Source organism: Pelodiscus sinensis, chromosome 15, assembly GCF_049634645.1.
Source record: "Pelodiscus sinensis isolate JC-2024 chromosome 15, ASM4963464v1, whole genome shotgun sequence".
Taxonomy (NCBI): domain Eukaryota; kingdom Metazoa; phylum Chordata; order Testudines; family Trionychidae; genus Pelodiscus; species Pelodiscus sinensis.
In genome coordinates this window covers 37,935,998-37,961,326 of record NC_134725.1, presented here as the reverse complement: position 1 = coordinate 37,961,326, position 25,329 = coordinate 37,935,998, and the positions used below count along the sequence as shown (strand labels likewise).

The 25,329-nt window shown below is 41.3% G+C and overlaps 2 protein-coding genes across 12 annotated transcripts in view; one reads left to right on the top strand and one right to left on the bottom strand.

Moving 5' to 3' along the window:
* Positions 1-114: 114 nt before the first annotated feature.
* Positions 115-19,082, bottom strand: ANKRD13A (ankyrin repeat domain 13A). Of its 2 annotated transcripts, XM_075898856.1 has the most exons (16): positions 18,874-19,027; positions 16,857-16,913; positions 15,964-16,096; positions 15,167-15,291; positions 14,605-14,650; positions 13,685-13,828; positions 12,891-13,086; positions 11,918-11,984; positions 9,737-9,818; positions 7,915-7,973; positions 6,630-6,760; positions 5,677-5,834; positions 4,749-4,853; positions 3,513-3,664; positions 3,032-3,099; positions 115-2,166 (listed from the first exon to the last, which is right to left on the bottom strand). In XM_075898856.1, exons 2-16 carry the CDS (start codon positions 16,905-16,907, stop codon positions 1,965-1,967), a joined length of 1,719 nt encoding a protein of 572 aa, XP_075754971.1. In that variant the 5' UTR covers positions 16,908-16,913; positions 18,874-19,027; the 3' UTR covers positions 115-1,964. The 2 variants fall into 2 exon arrangements, with proteins under 2 accessions (XP_075754971.1, XP_075754970.1); XM_075898855.1 differs by lacking the exon at positions 16,857-16,913 and having other exon boundaries at positions 18,874-19,082.
* Positions 19,083-20,930: 1,848 nt separating this feature from the next.
* The window catches only part of GIT2 (GIT ArfGAP 2), a 69,185-nt gene continuing 64,786 nt past the window's right edge, over positions 20,931-25,329 (top strand). For 4 of the 10 annotated variants that reach the window (XM_075898845.1, XM_075898850.1, XM_075898844.1 and 1 more), the window contains exon 1: positions 20,931-21,130. In XM_075898845.1, the coding sequence (XP_075754960.1) occupies positions 21,079-21,130 (52 nt within the window). In that variant the 5' untranslated portion in view covers positions 20,931-21,078. The remainder of the gene's footprint in view (positions 21,131-25,329) is intronic. The other 6 variants (XM_075898854.1, XM_075898851.1, XM_075898846.1 and 3 more) reach the window with 2 other exon arrangements.

Below are 25,329 nucleotides of genomic sequence, written 5' to 3'. Positions count from 1 at the left end.
TTGGGTGGCTCTTCAATGAGCAGGAAGCAAATGAACATTTAGTTTACAGTGACCAAAGCACAGAAAATAAATTGCTGGTTTTCTATTAGTAATCATACTACCAGACAAATACTCTTAAAAGGGAACAATGCTCTTTATTTTCACTTGAGGAAAAAACCTGAATGTTCTGTTACTTCACACCTTGTTAAAAACCGCACGAAAGGCGATAGTGTCTTTCAGGTAAGTGTGACAATTACTGCAAGTCTCTCTTCAAAAAGAGGAGCAATAATTGTAGAGCTGCTTATGGGTAGCAAGTGACAGCGTTGCAGCTAATCCCAAATAAACTATTCAGGAGTGAAGTGACAGTTTTATGAAATACATGTTGCATCATCTGAAACAAACATGGCACAGATCATACTGGTACAAATGTGCATACAATAAAATGTTTAATCTGATTGCTACATAAACAAATGGATGATTATACGGTATAAAATTGAGTCTAAATTACCGTTACTGATTACAACTTTGTCCATTTTATTGCAAGTTATACTGGTTAATAGTATGTTACATAGGGCCAGAGGCAGCCCTGTGTTTTGCCTGAGTAATAAATGCAGGATAGGACCACATGTACCATAGGTGTCTTTGCACTTCTGCCAGCTATAAAGTAAGAAATATTGCTCAGTAATATGTATTACTGCAATAAGGCTTTCCCGTGGATGCATAGTATGTCCTGGAGGAATGCATTTGACAATCACAGCATGTATGTTGTATACATTTATAGAAGTGCAGACAAAAGAACTAAAAATATATAATATGAAAAGACCTGAGAAAACTCGGTTAAAGTACACTTATGTATTGCTTGTGATACTAAAAGATTCCCTAAAAGTAATTCTATTGTATTAGTTTGTCTTAAATCAATAAAGAGATTTAGATAAAAAAATATGTATTCACAGGAAAGAGTTACATTTGACTTAAAAACAATCTTGGTATTTCCCTTTGAGATGGCAGAACTTACTTTAGGCATAAATGAAAATTTCACTTAATTTCTCTGCATGAGAAATCAAATCAAAGTGCAAATTTCTTTCACAAAAAAGTAAATGGATCTTTTAAAAAACCACCTACTTCTGCTATGTATTTTCTTGCTGCACTCTGATTGTGTGAATTAGATGGCCTTGAATCACTACAGAGAGATATGTATTTGAATTAACAGGTCATCCCTTTTCAAGGTAAAAAACTTCTATTAGCTATCTCTTTTGCCTTTGGCCAGAGAGCATAAGTTTAAATCTTGAAAGCACCTTTAGTCAGAATTAATTCTTCAAGTTTAAAAATCAGCTATGTTGATAAGCATGCTGCATTTTAAATACTCAGTATCTGAAAAGAGAAAATTTCCTTAGCCATGTGCACTCAGACCTAATGGAAAAACACTTGTTGCAGCAAAAAGACTAATTCACAAATTCTCCTCCCCATTTAGGGAAGAAACAGTGACTGGCATTCAATTACTAGACAAGACTGAACAGAGTAATATTTCTTTGGTAGGTATTAAGGAAGTTTCTCTTCTGAACTCCTTACGTACCAGTTTCTCAAACACTGCTGAACTCCTACATATATAGCACAGGCAAGATTTCCAGTTGTTCTCTGATATTTTTCTCTTTTCCCTTCATGAAATTTTTGAACAGGACATGGCCTGGGAGCCAAATTCAGATCCTGGAATTCTACAGCTGCCCTCACCTTTAATCATGGAGGCTGCAGCCCACAGAAACTGCAGGTGTCCACACACAATACGTCAGGCCACTGAGACCAAGATGGAGACTGCATGTAGAAAGCTGTAGCATTTCTGGACCACATCTCTATGTTAAATGTGACCTTTTGGGGGCTAGAATGTCCTTTACTTATGCAGCCCAAGAGTGGTCCTCGGGGCCCTAGCTACTGCAGCCCTCAATAACACGCATACTGAGGCATCTCTGTTTCAGAGGCTCCATGGAAGACTATTTTTCTGTGAGAGAGCGCTGCAAAGCTTGCTTAAGTTCTTCTTCTTCCTCTTCACGGTGCCGTTTCTCCTGCTCCTGTTGCTCTCTGACAGACAATTCCATGGCAAGCTGCAAGTCTTTATCAAAACTGGAAGACTCACTTGGGATGCTTATGTGTGGATTACTTGAACTAGTAATGATATAGCTCTCCTGAAGTGCCCTGGAGAGAGAGAAACACAGTTTCAAGTTACATATCCTATTCTGATTTCATTTTCTTCCTATCAGTCTTTGAATGATGTCTCCAAGAGACTCTCAATCTGGTACATAGCCTCCCTTTCCTGAGGGGAAATAAGCAACCCCCAGGACAGTTTCAGAGAGGATTGCATTCTATGAAAAAGTCGTCATGCAATTTCTGAATATGAAATTCATTTTTCTCTGAAAGTTCCCGAGAGTTCCTGCCATCGAAGATCTACTTCATAATGGCTAAGTTTTGAGCAGGCCTCAACGTGCACTCAATTTATAAGCACAATCATGAATGAAGTAAGCTGGTAGAGAAATATTCTTTATGCATGCACAAAAACTCCTTTGCATCTGCAAGAGGAATAATCTACAGGTACAACAGCCTGTTTTCAGAGGGCCATTAAAAGTTTGCTCCTACATTTGTAACAGGTTCCTTAGTATGGGGGGAAACTTCTCCTTAAGTGCCCAATGTGTAGTAAATTAGAATTAAGACACTTTTTAGAGGGGTTGCAGGAGGAAAAAAAGAGAACCTTGAATTCTGAGTTAGATAAAAGATCCTTTGTTTAAAGGGTGATCATGGGATGGTCAAAGAAATTCAAACTCCTATCCTAAGACTGAGGTAGCAAGCCCATATTCTACTATACAAAGAGACTCATTTGAGGTTCTTCTTGGAGCATCAAAAAATAAGTGATCTGGGCTTCTGTTCTTCTGCTATGCCATGATTGGGCACTGTCCTACTTGTCTAGACAAAGTGCAGCATACCTTTGGTTTACTATTGGAGGTGTTTAGACTCTAGTCCAAAAACCTGGCCTGGCACGTTTAAAAATTTTAGAAGCTGACATTACCTTTGATACTGTATATTAAAGTCCTGTGCATAAGCAACCGCTCCATTGGAGTGCATTCCTAAGGCTTCCTGGGGAAGGGGAAGAAAGTACCACAGTGATTAAGCAATGCAAGTCATGCTTGAAAGTCATTTCGCAGTCATGCATGAATCTCTCATTGATATTTGCTGTGACAAGTTTAAAAAATGTTAAGATTTTTTGAAAACTGCGATATCTATTCCTGTAGAAACTATATATACCCTGGTATGAATTTAGTGATGTGTCTTACTATATACAGCTCATGTTAAAATAAAGAAATATTGCTTTGGTGGTTAATAGACAGCTGAAAGAGGAAGATCACCTAAGTATTAGTAACATAATACAGAGTTAACAGGTATTTCATCTTTAAACTAGCCGAGCCAATCTTTCCAAGTCAAAAAAGAAGACATACTACATTTTATCTAGAAAGAGAAAAAATATTAAACAGCTTGCAATACAGACTTACTTTATTTCCACTGGATTCCAACAAACTCTGCTGAATAGCAAACTGCATTATTTCATTATCTTCATCCTGCACACGCAAGTTCCTACCATCATCCTGAGTGTGGTAAGATTTGGGGATCTCAAACACAGACTGGTCGACCTCAAAGTTAGAGGCTGTAGAAGTTAAAGATATTGTACTCTTACAGTTTGTTAATCCAACAATTAATGCCCAAAGCCCACTTTCATTTCTATAAATAATACAAAACAAGACTCTAAGAATGGCCATACTGGATCAGAACAACAGTTCATCTCATCAGCATCTTGTGTTCTATCAGTGGCCAATGCCAGGAGCTTCAGGTGGATAATCATCAAGTGATCCATTCCCTATTGCCCTTGTCAAGCTTCTGGCAAACAGAGTCTAGGGACACTTCACAACATTGTTGTGCATCCTGCCCATTAGCCACTGATGGACCGATCCCCTATGCACTTACCTAGTTCTTTTTTTAGCCCTATTACAGTCTTGGCCTGCAGTTCAGACAAACCACCCTAGTATGTATGCCCTATGCAAATAAGGTGCCAAGAGGCTTACAGAGCAGCCAAGATAAAGGAAAAAACAGAACATAAATGACATGGCACCAGCAAGTTTCACAGTAGGGAAATCAAACATGTGGCACCAAAGAACTGAGCAGGCTCCATTGTACATTGATAAGTAAAAACAAAAAAGAGACAAGTTTGCCAAAAACTTAAAAGACACTGAAGAGTACCCAATCTATCAGTAAGGCTGCTGATTTCTAGCAGAAATTTGTCAGAAGCTCACAGGGGAATGTATTATACATGTGCAATGTTTCCCATGATTGTGCACATCTGCCCCATTGTACTGTTTTTATGTATGCTTGGAAGCTAATCTGCTGCTGCTCTGCCATTGTACTTCTCAGATGTATAGGTTTTGTATAAAAAGTAAAGGCAAGGACACTAGTCTCCAGTACCCAAGGAGTTAACCTTGAAGAGGCAACTGTGTAGAGGTTTGAAATGAGAAAGGGTTAATTGGATTGGTGGATACCCATTCCAGTCACTTAGATATTTTACTATACATACGGCTTTCCAGATCAGTTACAATAAGGACTACAACCTACTGTAGTCTCATAAGTTGAAGTCTATACAGTCCACAGACAGGTTTTCTTTATTCTACACATCCCAAATATACCAAGTAAACATTGCGTAAAACTACCAGAGCTTTACACCTGGTTATCCAACTCACACTGTGCACCTTCATCAGTTTGTGATGACCTTTCCTCAGCTGTCCTGCAGCCATTAACATTTTCAAATGTAATTCGAGCATTAAGCACATGAAACAAGGGAATTTCTGTAAATGGAAGACATACAAGATTTCTATAAGGCTCAGCAGAACCACATACATTTCAGGTTACAGCAACAGCAACGGACTTTTATACATGCTCAAATTTCACAGATGTTATGTAGCTGTACAGTGAAATGCCACCCCACTTTACCACAGAAAAGATTTCAGTAATCTGTCCGTCTCATAATTTAGCACTGAGTAAGCATTACACTCACAGAAAAGTTAACCAAACTCCTACCCCGGCACACTAGATGCTGATCACTGCAATGCACTCTTCACAAGAACACATCTTTATGTCATTTGGAGGTTGCAGCTAGTGTAGACTGCAGCGATGGCCTGTTTATTAGGCCACAGCTCCAGGAAGAGAGCATATAAAACATCTTCTTGACTTGCTGCGGCCACCTCAGTGAAGTTTAAGATGATGAGTTGGACCTATATAAACCCCCAATTATTTGAGTCCCAACTTTGGGTGAAGAGGGGTGATATCTTGAGAGTCTGAAACTGTTGCAGTCACGAAAACCAACTTTCTAACAGAAAGGACTAGCAATAACTAGTTCTTAGCGAGGTGTCCTTGCCTTTGGAATTCGCTTCCCTGCTTGGTCCTTCAGAGCTTAGATTTTAATGCCCATCAGATACATGGTAAGGCTCAGCATTTTTCCAGATTCTCTGACTGGGAGATGGACAGGATGACAGGTAGTATTTTTAGAAAATGAAATGTATTTTAATTTTTGTCCCCGCTTTTAAACTTTTGTGCTGCGGTTGAAGAACATGAAGAAAAGCAGATGGAAATGAAGAAAGAGGCTAAATGCAAAAGATTGCTGAACTGTACCAATTTTGACAGGAAATCCAGGTGGAAATTCCAAAGTGATGAAATCTTTAAGTCTAGCAAAATGAGCACTAGCTCTGGCCATCAGATCAATGATTGGGGTGACTTGCTCCACGAGAGAGAGGGGGAATTCTTCACACATCCACAAGGTTGCTTTAAACCTGTAACAGTGAGTTATACAAGAGGATATTAGAAAAGTCTGAACTTTAGCCCCACTCCCTAAATAAAAAGTCTGAACTTTTCTACTATACATGTAGCAAAATACATATTCTATTATCTGATGATAATACCACTGGGGTTAGAGAATGAATTATACAGTTCTAGCACATACTGCGATACAAGCTTTTTTTTTTTTTTTTCAACCTGTGGCTTATATGTATTATAATCCAGGTAAGCAGTGAGAGCCAAGAATAATTACCACCTAAGAGTGCATGCAGTCGAATGGTGATGTCGGTTATGTTTCCAGCAGAGAGATTTGTGTATCTCAGAAATTAAACCTCATAAAACGTCACCCTCGCTGGAAGTCTCAGAGGCTGAAGATCAGCAACACACAGACCAAATTTCACTCCCCTTCAGACTTGAGGCACCGCATGGGAGAAGTTAGTGTTGGTACTGTCCATGTTGCATTTAGTTTGCTGATAGATTTCAGCCTCCAGAGCCTTTGGACAGACTGTCACTGTACACTTGTATTAACAGTAGGCTTTTACTAATATGGTTAGCATTCACTTAACTCTCCTCCCACTGGTTTTATAGGGAACATGGGTAGGCCAAAGCTAAGTGCTTTTGAAAATGCCACCCTTAATTCAATCCCCACTCCCTAAATAAAGTGAATTATATTAGAAATTTACAATATGGTTTCTGAAAGCAAAACACTGGAGGAGAATCGAAGCAAGCTGTCATCAAACAGGAAGAGTTTAAGACAGGGTCATTTAAAGTTATACATTAACATTTCTTACTTCTGTGTTCTAATAGTGACTTCTTTAGGTCTTCCTATGTCCCTATCTTTCAGATCAAACTTTGGGTCAAAATATTCTTCCAGAGTAATGGCTGTTGGGTTATTCATTGTGGCGAATTCTGTTGTGAGATCCTGTAAAAATAAACAGCACATAATAGCAGCTGAAGCTTTCTGTAGGAGAGTAGATGGCTCCCTATCTCAGATTCTAGTGAAGCCTAAGTGACAACTGCATAACACAGTTTAGGTGAGATCAATAGTGAAATGAACACACAGGTACAACAGACTAAAACAGATCTAGACACTAATATAGTGCTTTCCATGAGGGTTTTGAATGTTTTCCAAAGATAGTACAACTTGTCGCCACAAAAATTAGGCCAAACTAGAATGGTGTGAGGATTTAATATGCCTAATATAAAAACTATGAAGAAGAGTTATATGCAGCTCAAAAGCTTATCTCACTCACCAACAGAAGTTGGCTCAATATAAGACATTACCTCACCCACCTTGTCTCTAATATTCTGGGATGGACATAGTTACAACTACACTGAATACATAAAGTGGGGACCTCAAATCCAAGCAGAAAGAGTCCCTATTCATCCATACAAGATCCTCAGCAAAACCCATGGCAAAGCCACCAGCTGGTAAATCCATTACCTGCTCATCTATAAACTTGTACAGGTGTAAAAACATTTGCTCTTATGCAAGGCTGGTAACATCAATAAATTCACACTCCATACAGAGCCCAAGGACATCTCCCTTTTCTCAGAGTTGCTATATGCTAGCATGCTGCTGCAGCACTTGTACCCCCAAGCTACTGTACTTCTTTGTATGGCTGGGTCACCACTGAAACTTTGGGTCTTCAAAACAATGCAGGTCTGCAAGCTTTCTGTGTCAGTACATTTGGTTATTCTAGTCTCTTTTTTGGGGGAAGAAGGGGAGTGGTGGTAAGAACAGAAGCCCATAGCAAACCCTGATTTTCACCTCACTCCAGCAGCCCAGTTTCCCAATCTTCCTTCCAGATTCCAAGACCCTCGCCCACTCACAGGCTTCTTCACAAGGAAAGATAGAACTACTCTCTTACAGCAACATTTTGGGGTGCATGAGGCAATGGTGGAAGGACTGAAATTTTCAAGTGTAATTCTAGAACCCAGCGTTTGAACTACATTTCTATAACTAAAGAAACAGTTTTGGTGAAATTTTGGCAAAAACTTTACTTAACTCATTTGTGTTACTTCTCAACACTGCAGTGACTGCTTTTAACATGATGAGAGAAGCATTTTACTCACCTGTGCCCCATACTCATGCTCTACAGTACCCAGAAAAGATTCCAGTGGACTCCTGTCAGCTAGAGAAGAAAAGGAAGAGAGAAGGGTAGGCTAGTTAGAAGAGTTTAACACACAGAGAAGTGCTCATGCATCAATTCAGGCTCAGAGACAAGGGAAGCCCAAGCTCCACAGGCAGCTGATAGACACAGTCTTGTTTGCACTGCTCATTCAACATGGGAGAACTACAGCGAGGCTGGTTTTTGATTAACTCTCCGAAAAGCCCAGGATTGATGAATAAAATGAATAGAAGGTGAGAAGGAAGGGACAATGATTTTAAAGGACACTAACATCCGGACCATCTAAAAATGTATCATCATTGTCCACTCTACCTCGTTCTTGGGAGTGTCTGAAAACTGCTGAAAGGCATTTGTTTCCCCACACAAGGTTATTGTCTGGCTTGCTTCTACCTTCTACTATAATCTTAATATGTACCCCAGATATAAGAATACAAAACTAATGTGGACATTTTAAGGCAGGTAAAGTAAATAGATATGAAATGAAAGTACAGAGGCTTTCAGGGCAGAGAATATGCAGGGACAGAAAAAGAAACCATAGCGGAGGATACCACCTTCTGAAGCTTTAGAGAAGGGGAGGGCAAGAGTTTGGGTGCAGGAGGGAGCTCTGGGCAGGGGATTAGGTTGCAGAGTGGGTTGTGACTTGGAGCAGGAGGTTGGGGTGCAGGAGAAGGATTCCAGGAGCAGACTCTGGCTGGGTGATGCTTACTTTAGGCAACTCCCAGATGGTGGCCTAGCAGTATGCTCAGGGAGGCTGCCTGCCTGCTGCAGCCCCACACACTGTTCAAAGCAGCTGGCTGCTAGAGCAAGCACAGCTCTATGCACCCCTTGGAAGCACTGACTGGTTTCTGGCCAATGGGAGCTGTGAGGACAGTGTTGGGGTAGGGAAAGCACATGCAGATCTGCTGCCCCTGCTCTCCTCCCAAGGAGCATTGCATGCAGGGACACACTTGCCCCAGCAGTCGGTTGCTTTGAGCAGTATGTGGGGCTGTGGCAGACAGGTAGCCTGCTTAAGTGCACTGCTGCGCTGTGGGACATTAGCAGTCTGGAGGATCATAGCAGACAAGATCAAATGTTTGGCAGGCCAGATCGATGGCCCATTCATGCTTTAGAGCAGTGGTCCCCAACGCAGTGGTCCCCATGGCACCCACCGGGGCATTTATGTGTGTCCACTGAAACATCTGGGCTGGCCTCACCCCCGGCGCGCGGCACATGCGTGGTGCCAGCCCTGGGCTCAGGGCGCGTGGGCAGCCCCTGCCGTGGGCGCGTGGCACATGTGCGGTGCTGGTCCAGAGCATGTGGGCAACCCCTGCCCCGGGTGCACAGCACATGCGTGGTGCCGGCCCTGGGCTCAGGGCGCGTGGGCAGCCCCCACCCCTGGGCATGCGGCGCATGCGTGGCCCCACCCCCGGAAGCGCGGTGCGTGAGCAGCCCCGTCCCTGGATGCCCGGCAGCCATGAAAGGTTGCAGACCACTACTTTAGAGGAAACCCTGATAATAGTTTTCAAAACACTTTTTCCCTAGAAATACAATCAAAACTACACAGAATTATTCACACTTACATTAAAACTTCAGAGAGACAAGTAATAAGCCATCTCAGGTACACAGCAATTGGAATTAGCTAGAGCAGGTTCAGAGGCAAGTGAAAGTAACTTACTTGGTTACTCTGCACCACCCATGTGCTGTGCACAAAGGTTACGTCCTGTCTCTTTGAACAAAGATTTTAACAAAATGTTCTATTTAGTTTCAGATAACCAAGGGGAAGTTACCTTTATATCTTTTTTTCTCTTCTTCTGTCAAATGTTCTGTTCGGATTTTTGTGACTACATTCACATTGTTTGCTGTATACACCTTTAAAAAGATATATTATTATCTATCTTATGTATTACGACTCATCACTCTTAGGGGCTAATGTCACAGATCAGGACCCACATTAAAGATAAGAAAAGCAGCATCTTTACAGATGCTCAAGCAACAAGTTCAAAAGTTTAAACCAAGAAGGAGGGGAAAGAGGAAAAACCAACAATCTGCCTACTTTTAACATATAGAAATCTGTGAAACACAAATGTGTGATCTACCTATTTAATGCATTTTCCCATGAAGTGCTGAAAAGATTATACATAAATATTGTAATGTCATTACTTTGACAGAGTCTCTGATAATGCTGAGCTAGACAACCATAAGCTGGGCAAGCAGCTAGAATCAATACAAAAATACCTATTCAAAAATCCCTTAAAGGAAAACAAGCAAGCATGAGTCATTTAAGCCCAATCCTACAGCAGCAAAAGTTCAAGACATTGTCATTGGATTCACTGAGAACTAGGTCTAGCCCTGGCAGGGACTCTTGGGAGAAGATTCAGGTGCTGGAAGATAAATTTCCTGTTAATAAAGCTGGCTCCAAACGAAAGTGGATGGGCACTTTAAACTAAGGATGTTAATTTTGAGGGAGAAGGGACAGGGAAAAGAAGTTAGTATGTGCTCTCTCTCTTTCTACTTAAAAGTCACTGATACCATTCTGCAGGTGGAATTTAGCCGATGATTACTTTGAATATGCAACTAGAAGGTATTCTGCTCTCTACTTAGGAGTGGTTCTGTAGCAGTGATATAATTTAAACCTCGCTGGTTTGAGTCCAAGCAACCAGAGGAGTAAAAAAGTTCCATTTACATTTTTTTTGACCATATTAGAGCTTCAAAGGATTTTAGTTTCACATGGGTCAATTGTACAGGTTTAAATCACTACACTTTAACAACCCCCCACCCCATTAAAAAAAACAATAAGTTTGCAAAGAGAAACAAACACTCAAAGTTAAGAAATGCTAGAGTTAAAGTAACTTTAAATCTCTGGTTTCCAACAGGCTAGGCACATGTGGCTATTTGGCCAGTTGAGTATGGCTTGTTCAAGCCAACTATGGGGTTATTTGGCTGGTTGAGTGGGGCTAGTTTGCTATAGTGGCTACTGCTTCAGAACTGGTTGGACACCATGGCATTAAATTGTCCTGCTTGAGCATTTACATTATTGTACTATTTAATTATATGGCAGATAGCACCAGAGATGGACAGTGTTCATTCAATGGAAAGCTATTCATTATTTATTTTTATCCTCATTAAATGTGTAGTAAATAATGTAGCAGACTACCCATCATCCAAATCCTTCACCAAAGGTAAATTAACATTTCTTCATGGTCTCCTGTGGTGCTCTCCTTGTAGTATCTCAGTTCTTTACAAAGATTAATTAATTTATCTTAATAATCCTATGATCTAAGTAGATATAATCCCCATTTTACACACAAAGATCTAAATCACAGAGCAATTAAGGCAAGAAGTGTCAACAAATTTTAAGTAACCAAGTTGACAAGTCAAAGACCTTATTTTTCAGAATACAGTACTTAGAAAATACTATGTTCAGAGTACCTCTCCCATTGACCTCAGTTGCAGTTGGATGTTCTCAGCTCTTTTGCAAAAACAAAACAAAACAAAAAATAAAACCTTTGGATAATCAATTTAGGCACTCAAAAATGAGGAACAGTTAGCATCCCAAGTGAAAAGGTTTGTTTACTTAATTTGCCCATGTGATGTTATGGACTCAGTGACAGAGGCAGGAATAAAATCCAAAAGCAATGTTTTCCCTTTCTGTAGTTTTAACTTGAGCAACAGATGCAGCAGAGGTCCTATAGATTCTATTCTAACAGGTTCTTCCACCATGTTCAGTCATCACCATACTGTTTAAGACCTGGTCTACACTATATGGGAAGGTCGAAGTAAGATATGCAACTCCAGCTATGAAAATTACATAGCTGGAATTGACATTATTTACACTTCATTTCCATGCCAAACAAGTTACAGATACCAAAGGGTGCTATAAAAATCCAAGATCTGCAGGGGATACAGAAGGTAACAATTATAATTCAGTTAGCTATAAGACATCTTAGTTGTAAATAACTACTTTTTACCTTTGCTACATAACCATTAACACCTTCTGCTTTCTCAGTCCTCCAGACCCAAAATCCAGACGTATTTCTAATAAACAAAGGAAAAAACAATTGTCTATGTATTTGTAGCTTATAGTTAGCTCCTAGTCCCTATTTTCCTAAATAATTTTTAACCTGGACAATGTTTTAAGAGGTATTAAATATAAGAGTGCTAGAGAAGAGGAACAGCACAGACATAAGATGACCTTGCAAATAGCAACACCAACATAGGACTTAGAGAATAGTTTAATTTCTGTTTTCATTCCGATTTTGGCTTAACTGCAAAGATCAATGAACTGTGCCTTTAGTTTGTGATGTGAATATCTGACCAACTAAGAACTGGGAGGTTCTGAAAACCGCAGATAGCCTCCTTTTACAAAAATCAAAAATTCCTAACTTGCTGACCTTAATTTTAAACAGCAACACATAGCTGACAGTTGGGGAACTGGATTGGTAGAGCCAAAACAACAATTATCTATGAATCAAGTGATATTTTCAAATGCTTCTAAGTCCCATTTTCTTAATTAATTTAAATACTTGGAAATGTAAGTTTCATTGAAAGCCTCTGAATCTTAAGTCTTAAACATTTTAAAATCTTACCCCTTAAGTACATCTTGCTATTCAAGAGAGAGAGAAATCTTTACACATCCATTGGAATCAGTGATTTGGATAGCTGCTGTCCTCACTGGCTGCAATTCTGCACCCATGTTTGGACAAACATTTCTTTCTTGGAGTAAAACACCAAACCAAAAAATCCCCCCACACTTCTTCTAGCAATTATAACAATGGTTTTAAAAAGTGTCTACATAGAACAATATACAGTGTTATGGTTACACACCATTATTATTTTAAGATACACAATACAAGCCTTTTTTAAAACTACACTGCAAGTATAATCATCGTGCATATTTGTACCTGGAGAACTTGTTCATTAACAGAAGCTTAAATACCTTACCTTTCAAAAGCAATGCTTTTAGTATCAAGGCACGTATTAATAATTGGAGATGTAAGGCGTCTTTCCACTTCCTTTCTTTCTGGCGTCATAGAGCTCAAGGTCAAACACTTCATTTGTTGAGAGATTTCAAAACGCTCTGTCGTGACAACTTTGTCATCATGGTTTATCTCAATTAGTTCTGCCCAGCCTCCAGTATCTGTTAAAGAGATATATCTTATGGACTACAGACTTCAGAACAAACCTTCAGTGTAAAGAGCTGACCAAGACACACAGTATAGACCAAAATGAGAATTAAAGCTGACTTACAAAGTTTTCTCCCTCATTTACCTAGGTGGTAGTAACTTAAAAAACTTGCCCAACAAGGTAAGGATGTTCAAGCAGACTGCGTGCCTGCCTAAGTCATTTTTATTATAATTTTGCATAGTGGAATTAACAGTCTATAATAATGAAGATTCAGATCTCCAAGAAGAAAAATACAGCTGATTACTTTGGAGGTTTTTTTTTTTTTTTTTGAGAGCGAGAGAAAAGGGTAAAGTCAAGTTCTAGTGATTCATATTTGCTCTAGATGATTTTTCTTAACAGAAAGTCCAAGCACTTCTACTTAGCCTAGTGAGCTGAAATCCTAGAAAATTCACATCCCAGCATAAATAAGTCATGTGAAAATAAAACTTATTACATATGTCCTTTCCAGTAATACTGAGAGTCTGTCAGTGTAGTTTGTGTACTATTTAAATTATGATCAATTATTATTTCAATTATGATCAATTAATCAAATGTATTATAACAACATTTACCTTCTCCCTTGAAAATTAAGCTACGTCTCCCTCGTTCCCAGCTCATATTTTCAAAGCCCAATAACGTGATATCAACACGTAATTTAGCACCACTTTTCCAGATCCGACAGGTATCATTTGGACATACTCTGGAAACTAGTGGAACTATAAAGAAACAAAATGACACACACAGATGCAAATATAAAAATCCTTAAAAGACAGGACCAATGTCTGAAGATTAAACTCAATCAGAATCTATATGTGCTTGATAAAGAAATTTCTTGGTGAAATTTTAGGGTCTGTTATGCAGGCCATAAAGTAGATGGATTTTAGCATTCCCTTCTTATCTTACACACACCTATGAATCAATGTCTAGATAACAAAACACATAAGGATTATCAGAACGGATTCTTGATTTATTGATGAACGCGATAGGGAAATGAAACACAAAAACAGACCAGTGGCCTAATGCAATTTTGTATCCTGTCTCATACAATGGCTAAATATGTAGTGGTCTGGAGAAAGTCTATTCAGGTGTAATGCTATTTTGTGGTGTAAAGAAATAAGTTTCCTGAATGTTCTGTCTCAATGCATGTGTGTGACTGTCTCCCAAGTGTCAGGATGGCTTAGTCTTTAGAAGAAACCTACTGCACAGTACTCGCTTTTTAAAACAAACAAAAACAAACAAGCAAAAAAGCCCACAAACACAAACAAAACAAACCCAAGGGATATTTTCAGGGAGGATACAGTTTGTGCACCAGGCAAAAGTGATCAGGAGGAATCTAAGTCTCAAAGGACTTTGGCTCCCATGTCATATTTTTTTCCTTTCAACTCACAATGAGAGCACAAGTGTGTTTTCTTTGCAAACTTACTTTTTACTTCAGCAATTCTTAAAACTTAGAGATAAGAAATTTTAAAAATCCCCCCCAAAACAAACTTACCCCAGCTAGTGAATTCCCATTTCATTTCCACATAAAAATCAGAAGTCTAGTGTAGAAACAAAGTATTCAATGAACCAATGAGGGTGAGAACACTAGATTAATATTCAGTACAGTATGTCACATGTACATTTTAGAAACAAGAGCAAATAGATGTTTTGAGATGTTCCTGATAGTAAGCACAATGAAATCAATAAGTATGATTTTTACATGAGCTGATATTTTTTATTTATTGAAAATAATGGGCACAGAGTGTAAAATTGTTCTGTAACAAAATTACACTGAATTACTGAACTACTCTTCATTTGTTATTCTGCTACAAAAGCACATAACTCTAAGCCTTTGACATAGGAAGAATAAGCATCCTTTTCCAAGACACAGGAATATTAACAAAAACTCCACAGTCTCCCATATGTTTATATATATTGCTGATAAGCACAATTATGAACTGAATAATGCATCCTCCTGAATTTAAAGTAGTTGATTTAAGTAAAATGGAACCAAACTAACAATTCTTCCAGATGCAACTGATGAGCATGCAATTCAGGTCTCAGGAAGCATTTACCTCATTAATTTTTTGGAGTAACTCAGGAACTCCTCCAAGTGTTGCAGATGTTTGGTGGTAGTCCCGATGCTGTAAAATCAGGTGTGCCATTTCTGGGTCTCCTGTGCTTACAGCCTCATGTAAAACTGCAAGAAATCAAAACACAGGCTAGGTTTAATATTAACAAAAACAAAGTAAACACTGCAGCCACATCCCATGGCTAGATGACATTTATAAGGGACAGATTTTAGATCTTCAATGTTTAAGGTGAAAGCTATTAACATACAGCTGCCTTTGAGCTAGGAATGTAAACAGTTACCTAGTAGGCATTAGGCTTACTGGATAGGTAACCGGTTAACTAAACTGGGTGGTAGGAACCCAGACAGGGCAGCAGCCCTTATAGCCCCCAGCCTTGCACTGCTCTAGTCTGGAAGCCCTGTCTGCATCCACAGCCCTAGCCCTGAGAGGGGACAGGTGGGATATCAATCACCTGTGCTGGCAGACTCAACCTTGCAAGTGGGGGCAGCTGGGACCCCAGCAAACTGTGCTGCAGCAGCAGCGCCAGCCCTGACATGCTCCGGGTGTGACACGGGCAGGAGACGCTTCAGCCTGGCCAGGACAATTGCATTACACTGCAGTGCATCTAGCTGCTCCAGCCCAGCCTGGCTGGAGCAGTCCCTGCCCACGTCCTGGGTGCTGCCCCAGCCTTGTCAGGCCCACCGCCCCTGCCTGCAGGATAACGGTTAACCAGTTAAACATTTTAACTGGTTAACTGATTAACTGCAATTTTGCATCTCTACTTGAAGCTGATCTCTTACCTGTCCAACCCTGTGCATTCTCTTTGGTAACATCTGCTTTGTGTCGAAGGAGGACTTTGACAGATTCAATATAGCCCAAGGAAACAGCAAGGTGCAGCAATGTCCGACCCCGTGGATCACGCTGATCTACATCCTGTTGAGTAATCAAGAGTTAGCTAATATTGAAACTGTGCTATCAAATGTAAATCATCAGAACACACTTAAGAAAGTTAAAACAAAGATGTTCAGCAATAAGCTGTAATAGCTCAATACGTATTATGTATTCTTACAAAACAGTTAATTGCTTGAATGTAAGAACAGCCAGATGAGTCAGACCAAACGTCCATACAGCCTAGTATCCTGTCCGCTGACAGTGGCCAATGCCAGGTGCCCCAGAGGGAATTTATCCTACATGACTTGCTTTGACATTGCTACTCAATTGCCTATTTGTCTTCTTAAAAGCCTGATCCTACCTCTGCACATAAAATCATACAGGAATAGAATTGGGCACCATCGGAGTGACTGTGGTCAGAAAAAGGGAGGGGGCACAAACAGTCTAGATTATTCCTCTCTTCCACCCCATTCTTCATGGGCAGTTTATTTTAGGAGTAGATAGCGCTCCATTCTTTTTATTTTCTACCAGGAGTGGTCACCAGTTAAATGGCCACTGGAGTTTATAATAGAAGATATCCAACATACTAAAAATCAGCAAAAGTTTACAAGAGCAGGTGATAGTTTACAATATACATTTTGTATTTGGGGGTGAGTATATGAAAGAACATGGCAATTAAAAGATCATCTGTTTGACTGACACACAGAACAATGGAGAGTGAATGCATTCTCTACAAATCACTAGGAAATGAAACTACACAAGGCACAAATAGCCAAAACATGCAAGCATAACATACTCATACCTTACATATATTTTTCACTACTAGCTTTAGAGATTTGAAACAGAAGAGCATCTATAACTAAAGGAAAATGGGAAAAGTCAATAGTGGGCTAAAGAAAGGAAAGTTATTACATAACTTAACACGGTTATTTGACAGCATTATGTTTAAAATACCAACTAGTGAGCATAAGGAAACTGAGTTAAATCATCCTAATTTCAGAGCTGCAGCTCATGTGATCTTCAATCTTGCTTTCACAAACAAAACAAACAAACAAACCAAAAACCTAGACTTTGGAAAAGTCTGTATCTGAATTTTGGACTACAATTAACCTGAAGCTGTACTTTATATCCATGTATCATTTCATATGCTGATTGTATCTGGTAGAGCTACCTTAAATACCTTAAGATCTATCACAGCACATCTGTTACACACAGCAAGCAGTTTGTCCCGAAGATGTAAGAGGAAGTATACGCTTCCAGAATGCCTTTTAAAACTTTCACTTAAGAGAGAAGTTTCAGACTTCATGGAATGTCTTTCCAATTCTTCATGTTGCTTGTCTTGTCTTCATGTTGCCTGCCTTCTTCTACTGTAAGATCTTTGGGGCATGGAACAGGACTACATGTGTATAAACAGGACTTTATGCAGCGTGGATGATATCAGAATTCAGATAAAAATAAACTGAGGCAATAAAATCTTTGTTAAGATTCAAGTGTTTATTTTAATAACGTTCTAACCTTAAAAGATTTGACATCCAACAAAAGATTCAGTAAAATTTATAGAGAATTCTTTAGTACAGACCAAAGATTAATGGGAATAAGAGACAGCAGCAGCATTGCACGATTATTAAAAAAGCATGCTTTCAGACAATACCAGTGTTTCATAGTCTACAACTGGTATTGTGGATGACTATCAGGGTGCATGTCAAGAAGGTAGCATTAGCTGATGAGTCCAAACATATTCTCACTGTCTCAGGTACAAAGCAGTTTATATCAAGCAGAACTGAATCTCAAAGTTCAGAGTATTCCTGAAGCAGGCATGGTCACCTAAGTTACACTAGCATGCAATACTGTTTGTTGCTTGGGATCTGATGCAGATTTTTGAACATTTCCTACTTCCTTTCTTTTAACATTTGGTACTTCAATCACAGCCCTTACCTAAATGCTGGATTATTGTGTCCTCTGTTCTACTGTTAGTCATGATGATCAGTTATTTTCTACCACTATATGATTCTATAGTTTAGCAAAACCTGCTAGGCTTCTACTTCTCAGGCAGCCAGTGAAGATCAGAGGACTACATTTGAAACAAGCTCTTTGTGTTTTAACAAGGAAGGAAATTACTGCACTGGCTATTTTTGCAAGGCAGCTATCTTACCACCAGATCAGTGTGAGGGGAAGGAAGATACTGGGTCAATACAACATAAAGAAAGAAAAATAAACCCTTCAATTTTCAATAGACTGAGGCTGCCATTCTGATGAAAAAGTCAATTTGTATCTCTCTTTGGCAGTAGCTGATACATTCACTGTATACTTCCCCTTCACCTCTCCCCCCTATTTCCTCTTCACCTCCCTCAAGGTGGTACTTATTTGCTGCTTTTCTGGCAAACAGCATTAGTACCCGTCACATCTGTCTATTGGCTCTGCTTCAAATGATTTATAAGATTTTCCTGTCAGCAACAGAGTTGTTTACAATCAATCTGTATCTCTCTCAATGTCTTGAATCTGGCTTTATTAAAAGAGACAGTCAAATATTTAATACACAGAAGTTGCATGACAAAGGGTGTACTCTCTGTGCCTGAGGTGATAACCACAAACACCTGTAAAACAAACAAATCCCCCCAAAGAGCTTAAGAAAGAGAAACATCACTAAAATTAAGGTTACTTTCTAGGTCTTCATGTCACATAAAATGCCTATAGACAATCTATTACCCAGATCTAATTATCAGTCCATCACATCCTGCATTCTGCTTTCGGCAGTTTCAGAGGAAAATCCCTGTCCTTACAAGTCACTGCGCCATATGTTGGTCTGGTGCCAGTTTTACCTTTCCGTCCAGCTCTTTATCCAGCTGCCTGTAGTCATTATTCCAGACCAAGACGTGCAGAGGAAACCTGCTACTCGCCTTACCTAGAGAACTCATCCTGCCACCTACCAGACAGCAGAACCCTCCCTGCCCCCTCTTTGCGCCTCGCGTGCCCTCAGCGCATCCCTCACCTCTAGCCCCACTGACAACCCCCCTTCCGCTGCCTCACAAACCCCCCGCTCCTCAACCCCCCCTTCAAAGCAAACACGCCCCTGCCCCTCACCCTGATCCCTTACAGACTCCCAGCCCCTCAGCCCCACCACTTCCTCAGCGGCCCCCAGCCCCCTCACTCCTTGACCCCTCACAGACTCCCGGCCCCCAGCCCCCCACCGCCTGCGCCCCTCCCCCTTGGGAAGCCCCGCTCCAGAGGGCCCTGCAGCCTGGCGCTGACCTTTCCCCTCTCCCGACCCCAGCCCCCGCTTTCCTGCTCTCCCTGGAACGTCTCACGCCAGGCCAGCGGCCGGAACGAACCACTGGGCTCCCGGAATGGGGATGGGGAGGCTGCCGGCTCCCACAAAGCCTCTCCGCTAGCGAGCCCGAGGAAGAGAATGTTGCCCCCTCGCGGGCTAATGGGACTTCCCATCCCTCAAACGCGCCCCTTGCCTTGCGGGGGGAAGTACCCGGGACAGAACGAAGTGGGAGCTCGACCCCCGCCCCGCCAGGGGATTGGTTTCTTCTGAAGGCTCAGTGACAGAGCAGCACTTCCTTCCTAGCACTTGAAGCCGGGCGCTCGAGGCCGCCGTTTTGGAGGAGGGTGGCACCTTGCACTGACTCCGCGGCCGCCATCTCCGGTGAGGGCAGCGGGATCCACCCTCCAATGCTTCTCGTCTCGGCTGCCATCTTGGGCGAGGGCAGCAATGCTACCCCTCCGCCCCGCGCGCACACCAAGCGTGCTGCATGCCCGCTGCTTCCTCTCCATCCTTCGTTTGGGTTGCCGTTTTGGAAGAGGGCGGCTGGCTGCCCTGCACAGATCTTTGGCAGTGGCATTGTGTGTGTGTGTGTCTCACTCAGGCCAGTGCGTTGTTGGGGGAGGGTGGCACTCAGTTCCCTTTTGGGTGACTTTTCAATAAGGTATTTGCTGGATAAATGGATGTGCAGTGTGGAGACACCTTAGATAAAGAGCCAAATAGGTAAGTATAGAGACAGGCTGATGGATAGATTAATATCTATCTATATAAAACCTAGAGGCACTGAGACCACTGAGAAGGGAGAGAGAGATCTGCTCTACAGCATTAGCTAAGAGTCATTTGGCTTTTAGCCCATAGAATACAGGCATATGGTTTTAGCCCTGAGGTTTCCCAGGATCCATTCCACCAGGCTAGTCACATATAGATTGGGTGAGAAATAACTAGGTAGGGAGTTAGATGTCATAAGGTGAGGCAGCTAATACTTACCATATGGAAAAAAACTTAAAAAACAACTAATAGTCTAGACCCTTGTTTCTCAAACTATGGGTCCTGACCTCTGGGGGTCGTGAACAACTTAGAGGGGGCTCCCAGTATCACAAAGTTTGAGAACCCCATGTCTAGGCAGCATCTTAAAGACTAACAAAACATGTAGATGGTATCATGAGCTTTTGTGTGAGCTCACCATGCCATCCACAAAGTTTTGCTAGTTTTTAAGGTGCTGCTAGACTTTTCGTTGTTTTTTTTAAGTTTTCCCAGTTACAAACTAACTCAACCACCCCTCTGATACTTATCGTATGGTCAGTTGTCCAGGTTGCTGTATTTGCAGGCAGATTGCCCCCTTCCTATTCTAGCCACCTATTAATTAGCTGCTATGCTACAGCAAGAGGGTGGATTCTAGATAAGTTTATGGATGATCATACCCCAGTGAATGTTATGGTTAACCTGCGAGGGCTCGGGAGCTAGTCTGCTTTTTGGGCCTGCTTCTGCCAGGAGCTAAACTAGTCTCCGAACGTTCCACAGGCCTTTCTGTGCCAGGAATTAAGATGGCGGCGATGCCTGAGGGGCGGGGGAGAGGGGCATTCCCAGTCACGTGACAGTCGCCGTGTCGGCGCCTGGCCTCGGCCCCCGCGGCTTGGTGAATGGCGCTGGAGGCGGTGCTGGCGTACGCCTGCGCGGTGCGGCCCCCTGCTGGCTGGCGGGGCCTCCTCAGCGGGCCCCGTTAGAGCGGCAGGAAGGAGCGGCCCCCGCCCGAGCCACCATGTCGAAGCGGCTGAGGAGCAGCGAAGTGTGCGCCGACTGCAGCGCGCCGGGTAGGAGCGGGCAGGGTCGCGGGCCCTTCACTCGGGACAGCCGCTGAGGAGAAGCCGGGGCGGGACCCGGCCGAGCCTTGCCCCGGCGCCCGCCCGCCCGCCCAGCGGGCTTTGTGGGGCGGGGAAAGCCGCGCGGGCGGGAGGCAGCGGCCCGGCCGGTGACAGCTGAGCTGCTCTCGGGCCCAGGACCCCGCCGGCCCCTCCTCTGGGGGGGCTAGCGCTGCCCCTCCCCCTCCCGGGCCGCGCCCTCTCTGCGGGCCGTCGGGCTCCCTGGGGCTCTGCAGCCGCCTGGCTCCCCTCCGCTTCCGGCTTGTGCGGGAAAGCCTTTGTCCCGCACGGCTCGCCCAGCGTGGCTGTAGCCAGCCCACGGCTGATTCCTGGACAGTGCAGTTCTCCAGTTAGCCTCTAGCCCGGAGCAAGAATTACAGTTTTAAAATGAAACAAAAGACAGGGCTGTGTAGCACTTTAAAGACTAACAAGATGGTTTGTTTATGCTTTGATAAAGTTTCCTCATTTGGAGGCACCATCTCTAAAAACAAGCGATTGTAGCTCATTCAGTCACTGACATTTCCAGAGAAGGAAATGAAAGGGCATACTGGGCCACCAACTTACTAGCTTCCCATGGCTGTTTGCGTGTGTGTTTTTTGGAGAGAGGTTTAAATAGCAGTATTGTTTAAAACTTCAGTTTATTTTAAATTTCAAGTTTGATATGTGAGCTGATATTCAGTGATACCAGCACAACTTAAAAAAATGTGGTGGCTCAGCTAATAACATTTAGATTGTAAACGGGGTGTGTGTGTGTGTGTGTGTGTGCGTGCGCGCGAACGCCTTTAAATTTATTGCCACACTGATTTAAATAGGTTGATGTGGAAGGGGGAAGGCAGGAAGAAGGGATGTAATAGTGTAGTCGATTAACCAATAAGCAAAAGCTTGTCAATTAATGCTGTCAGCTACACACATGTCCACCCTACCCTACACACTACAGTTTTAAGCAGGGATTTATCTTGAAAACTTTTCAGATTAGTTTTACAGCTATATCAGAAAATGAAAGATTGCTTGGTTATTTCATTTACCTAAGGAGCCAGCTTGTGTGGGGAATCTTGAAAGCTGGCTCATCATGCACTGGCCTTTCCCTCCCTCCCTCTGTTGCCTCTGATACAGAGGCAGCAGGGCGGGGGCCTGCCTGTAACTGTGAGGGTTAACCAGTGAGCCTGGTACATATTCACATCCCTAATTATTATAATAATCTTTCACTTTTCCTATACGTTATTTTTTCCTGGCTTGTCTTTCTCTTGATGTAATTAATGATTGTTCATTCTAGCTTTGTAAATGCCTTAAAATAATAATACTTTGCATTCTATAGCAAAGTGCAAATATTTTGCGTACTGTAACTTGTGACATGTGCTTTGCCAGTACAGTTCCTGTTTTGTATTATTTTTACAAATTCACTTTTCAGATGTATCTCAATCACATCGTACTACTTGTTTTGAATTACTCTGTAGTGTTCTTGCAAGCATATTTTTAACCTATTTTTCTGACTTCCTTGAACATCTTGCCAGCAACATGAACTTATTTGTGGCTAAAACTAGGTATTGACTACATGCAGACTTTCACCAGTTTGTTAGTATCTGTTTAAATAAATTTTTCAGTTAAACAGTATACACATGAGATTTTGCACTAATTAATATTTAGTTAAACTAGTTTAACTATAATGACATTCCTCTGTCTTTTTCTTTCCTTCTACACCTCCCAGTCTCTCATTCTCTCTGTCAGAAGTCATTATCCTCTGTGTCACTCCGGCCTGTAATCTGGGGGTTTTCTTTAACACTCCTGCTTTCTTGCCTAACACATCCAGGCTTTGTCTAAATCTTGCTGCTTCCGCTTCCACCCCAAACATTTTTAAAAATCAAACATTTTGAGGCCGTGTTGATTACTATGATTTAGACTCTTAGCATATCATGTCTTAATGATTATGTCCACTTCCTCTGTGGACTATGTAACACTTAGAAGCAGCTAAGAACAACATCTTGGCCCATCATTTTGATTGTGTCAATCCCTCATGATTCCTTCCATTGACTTCCCTGTTTTCCACTGTATCACATTTTAACTCTGTTTTATGTTTTTATCCCATCAAACTCTCCATTCTTTCAATGTCTTAAGGCCTTAAATGCCTGTTCGTCATTTATTGACAAGCTCCTGTGTGCTTTTGTTCACACTGCCTCTCAGGCATAGAATGCCCTCTCTGAACTATTCAGGAAGGTTACTACCTTCTCAGCCTTTGTACTATTTCAAACAGAGACTTACATAGTGAAACTTAGTGGAAATAGCAATACAGTAGCCAGGCTTAAATTTAAAAAGCTCATCTTTATCTAAAATAAACTTTATGTAAACAATATATAAAGGAGGGTCGAAAACTTCTAATGTATCTGCAGAGAGGAGTAAGGAATTGAAGTGTTCTTTTCAGATATTCAGTCCTTAAAGTATATTGAAGTTTTTTCTGATTTGTGATGCCATCATTCATTTCAACATAAATGTTTAGTTTGTTAAATAGTTCTGATTATATTGAATGATCCTGAAATTAACTGTCATAAATTAGCTAAATAACACAGACCAGTGCAATATTATCTTGTTTTTGAGTTTTGTTCCTGACTATATGGATTTATTGGTAAGACAGATACCTTGTTTAGAGCATTATGCTCTTGAAAGGGTGGTGTAAGTGAACTGGCACATGTTCTGGGGTATAGTCTTTCTTTAAAACCTGATACACAACTTTATTTTTAGTGGTGAAACTAGCTCAGCAGTAAATAATTGAATTGGTCTGCCTATGCTTATCTTGCTTGAGCCTCCACTAAAAGGAAACAGCATGTCTGACTTCTGGCTAACTTGCAAATTTTCATGTGATGCTATCTAAAATGTATAATTGAATTTAAAAAAGTGATGTATACATTCAGTAAAAAAGTGTGTATTTTCTCATTTCCCCTTAACATTTGTGTCTTCATTTGTGAGCTCTTCAGAGCTGGGGTCATTTTTTTGTCTGACTTGAGTAGTGCACTACCATATTCCAATTATAAAAATTGGAATTGTAACTTTGGAAGTCAAGGCAGTAGTTTGAGAAATGGGTTATTGACTTCTTTAAAGGCCATATTCAAGTCAGTAGTTTCAAGTGACATGCACCTTTAAGATGTGGGTAAAGGTTTCAGGAATATGCTTCAGTTTGGTCCCCCCCCCCCCCCCCATGTATCAGAATTATATGAGCCATACTCTAAGGCAAGGGTTCTCAACCTGTGGCCCACGGGCTGCTTGTACCCCAATCAGCATGCAGCTGTAGTCCATATGACATCCTCAGGACCAAAGAAGTAAGACTGGATGCAGCCCACAATGTAAATAGGTTGAGAGCCACTTCCCTGAAGCACTGTTACATCCTGTAATGGTCAAGACTATTCCATGGAACACTGAACAGATCATCTCATTGACTTGTTTAGTCTTACTATGGAGAGCTGTTGGTGATAACACATGCTGTGCTATAATGATACATGGTTATTGACTTAGTGTGGAAGTGGCATTGTAAGGAATTGTATCAACGTAGCATGTAATTTTTTTACTAGTGCTTGAAACAAACATAGCCATATTTTGCTCTTTTGTCTTATAAAAATGGTGCCTCTTATTTGTATATTCAAATATAAATACCAAAGAACACACTGTAGATCTAATAAGGCAGGACTTAAAACTAACATACACTACATACAGTAACACTTGTAATTTATATTGCAAAAATTTTGCATTTTGAGATATCCCAGTCCGTCTCAAAAATGAGATCTATCATTATCCCTATTTTACAGACAGGAAAACTGATTTTGTTAATTACAGGCTTTTCTTGAGCACTCCTCACTAAAGTTGATGAGGTGCTAAGATACTATAATTAATCTAGCCTCACAACACTATTATTGAGGATGGGAACTATTGTCCTCATTTTACAGGTGTGAAAACAGGCCAAAATAAGGGATTTTTTTTCTCATGAAGGTCCCACAGCAAGTCAGAACTCAAACAGAACCCAGATCTCTTGAGTCTCAGTCCAATGTCTAACCCATCTAATTCACAAGACCGATATTTCCCCCAACATTTTGAGGCCCAAGGAGTTTGCAACTTGTCCAAGCTCATGTAGTAAGTGGTAGTAGATCCAGAAATAGAACCATGACTTC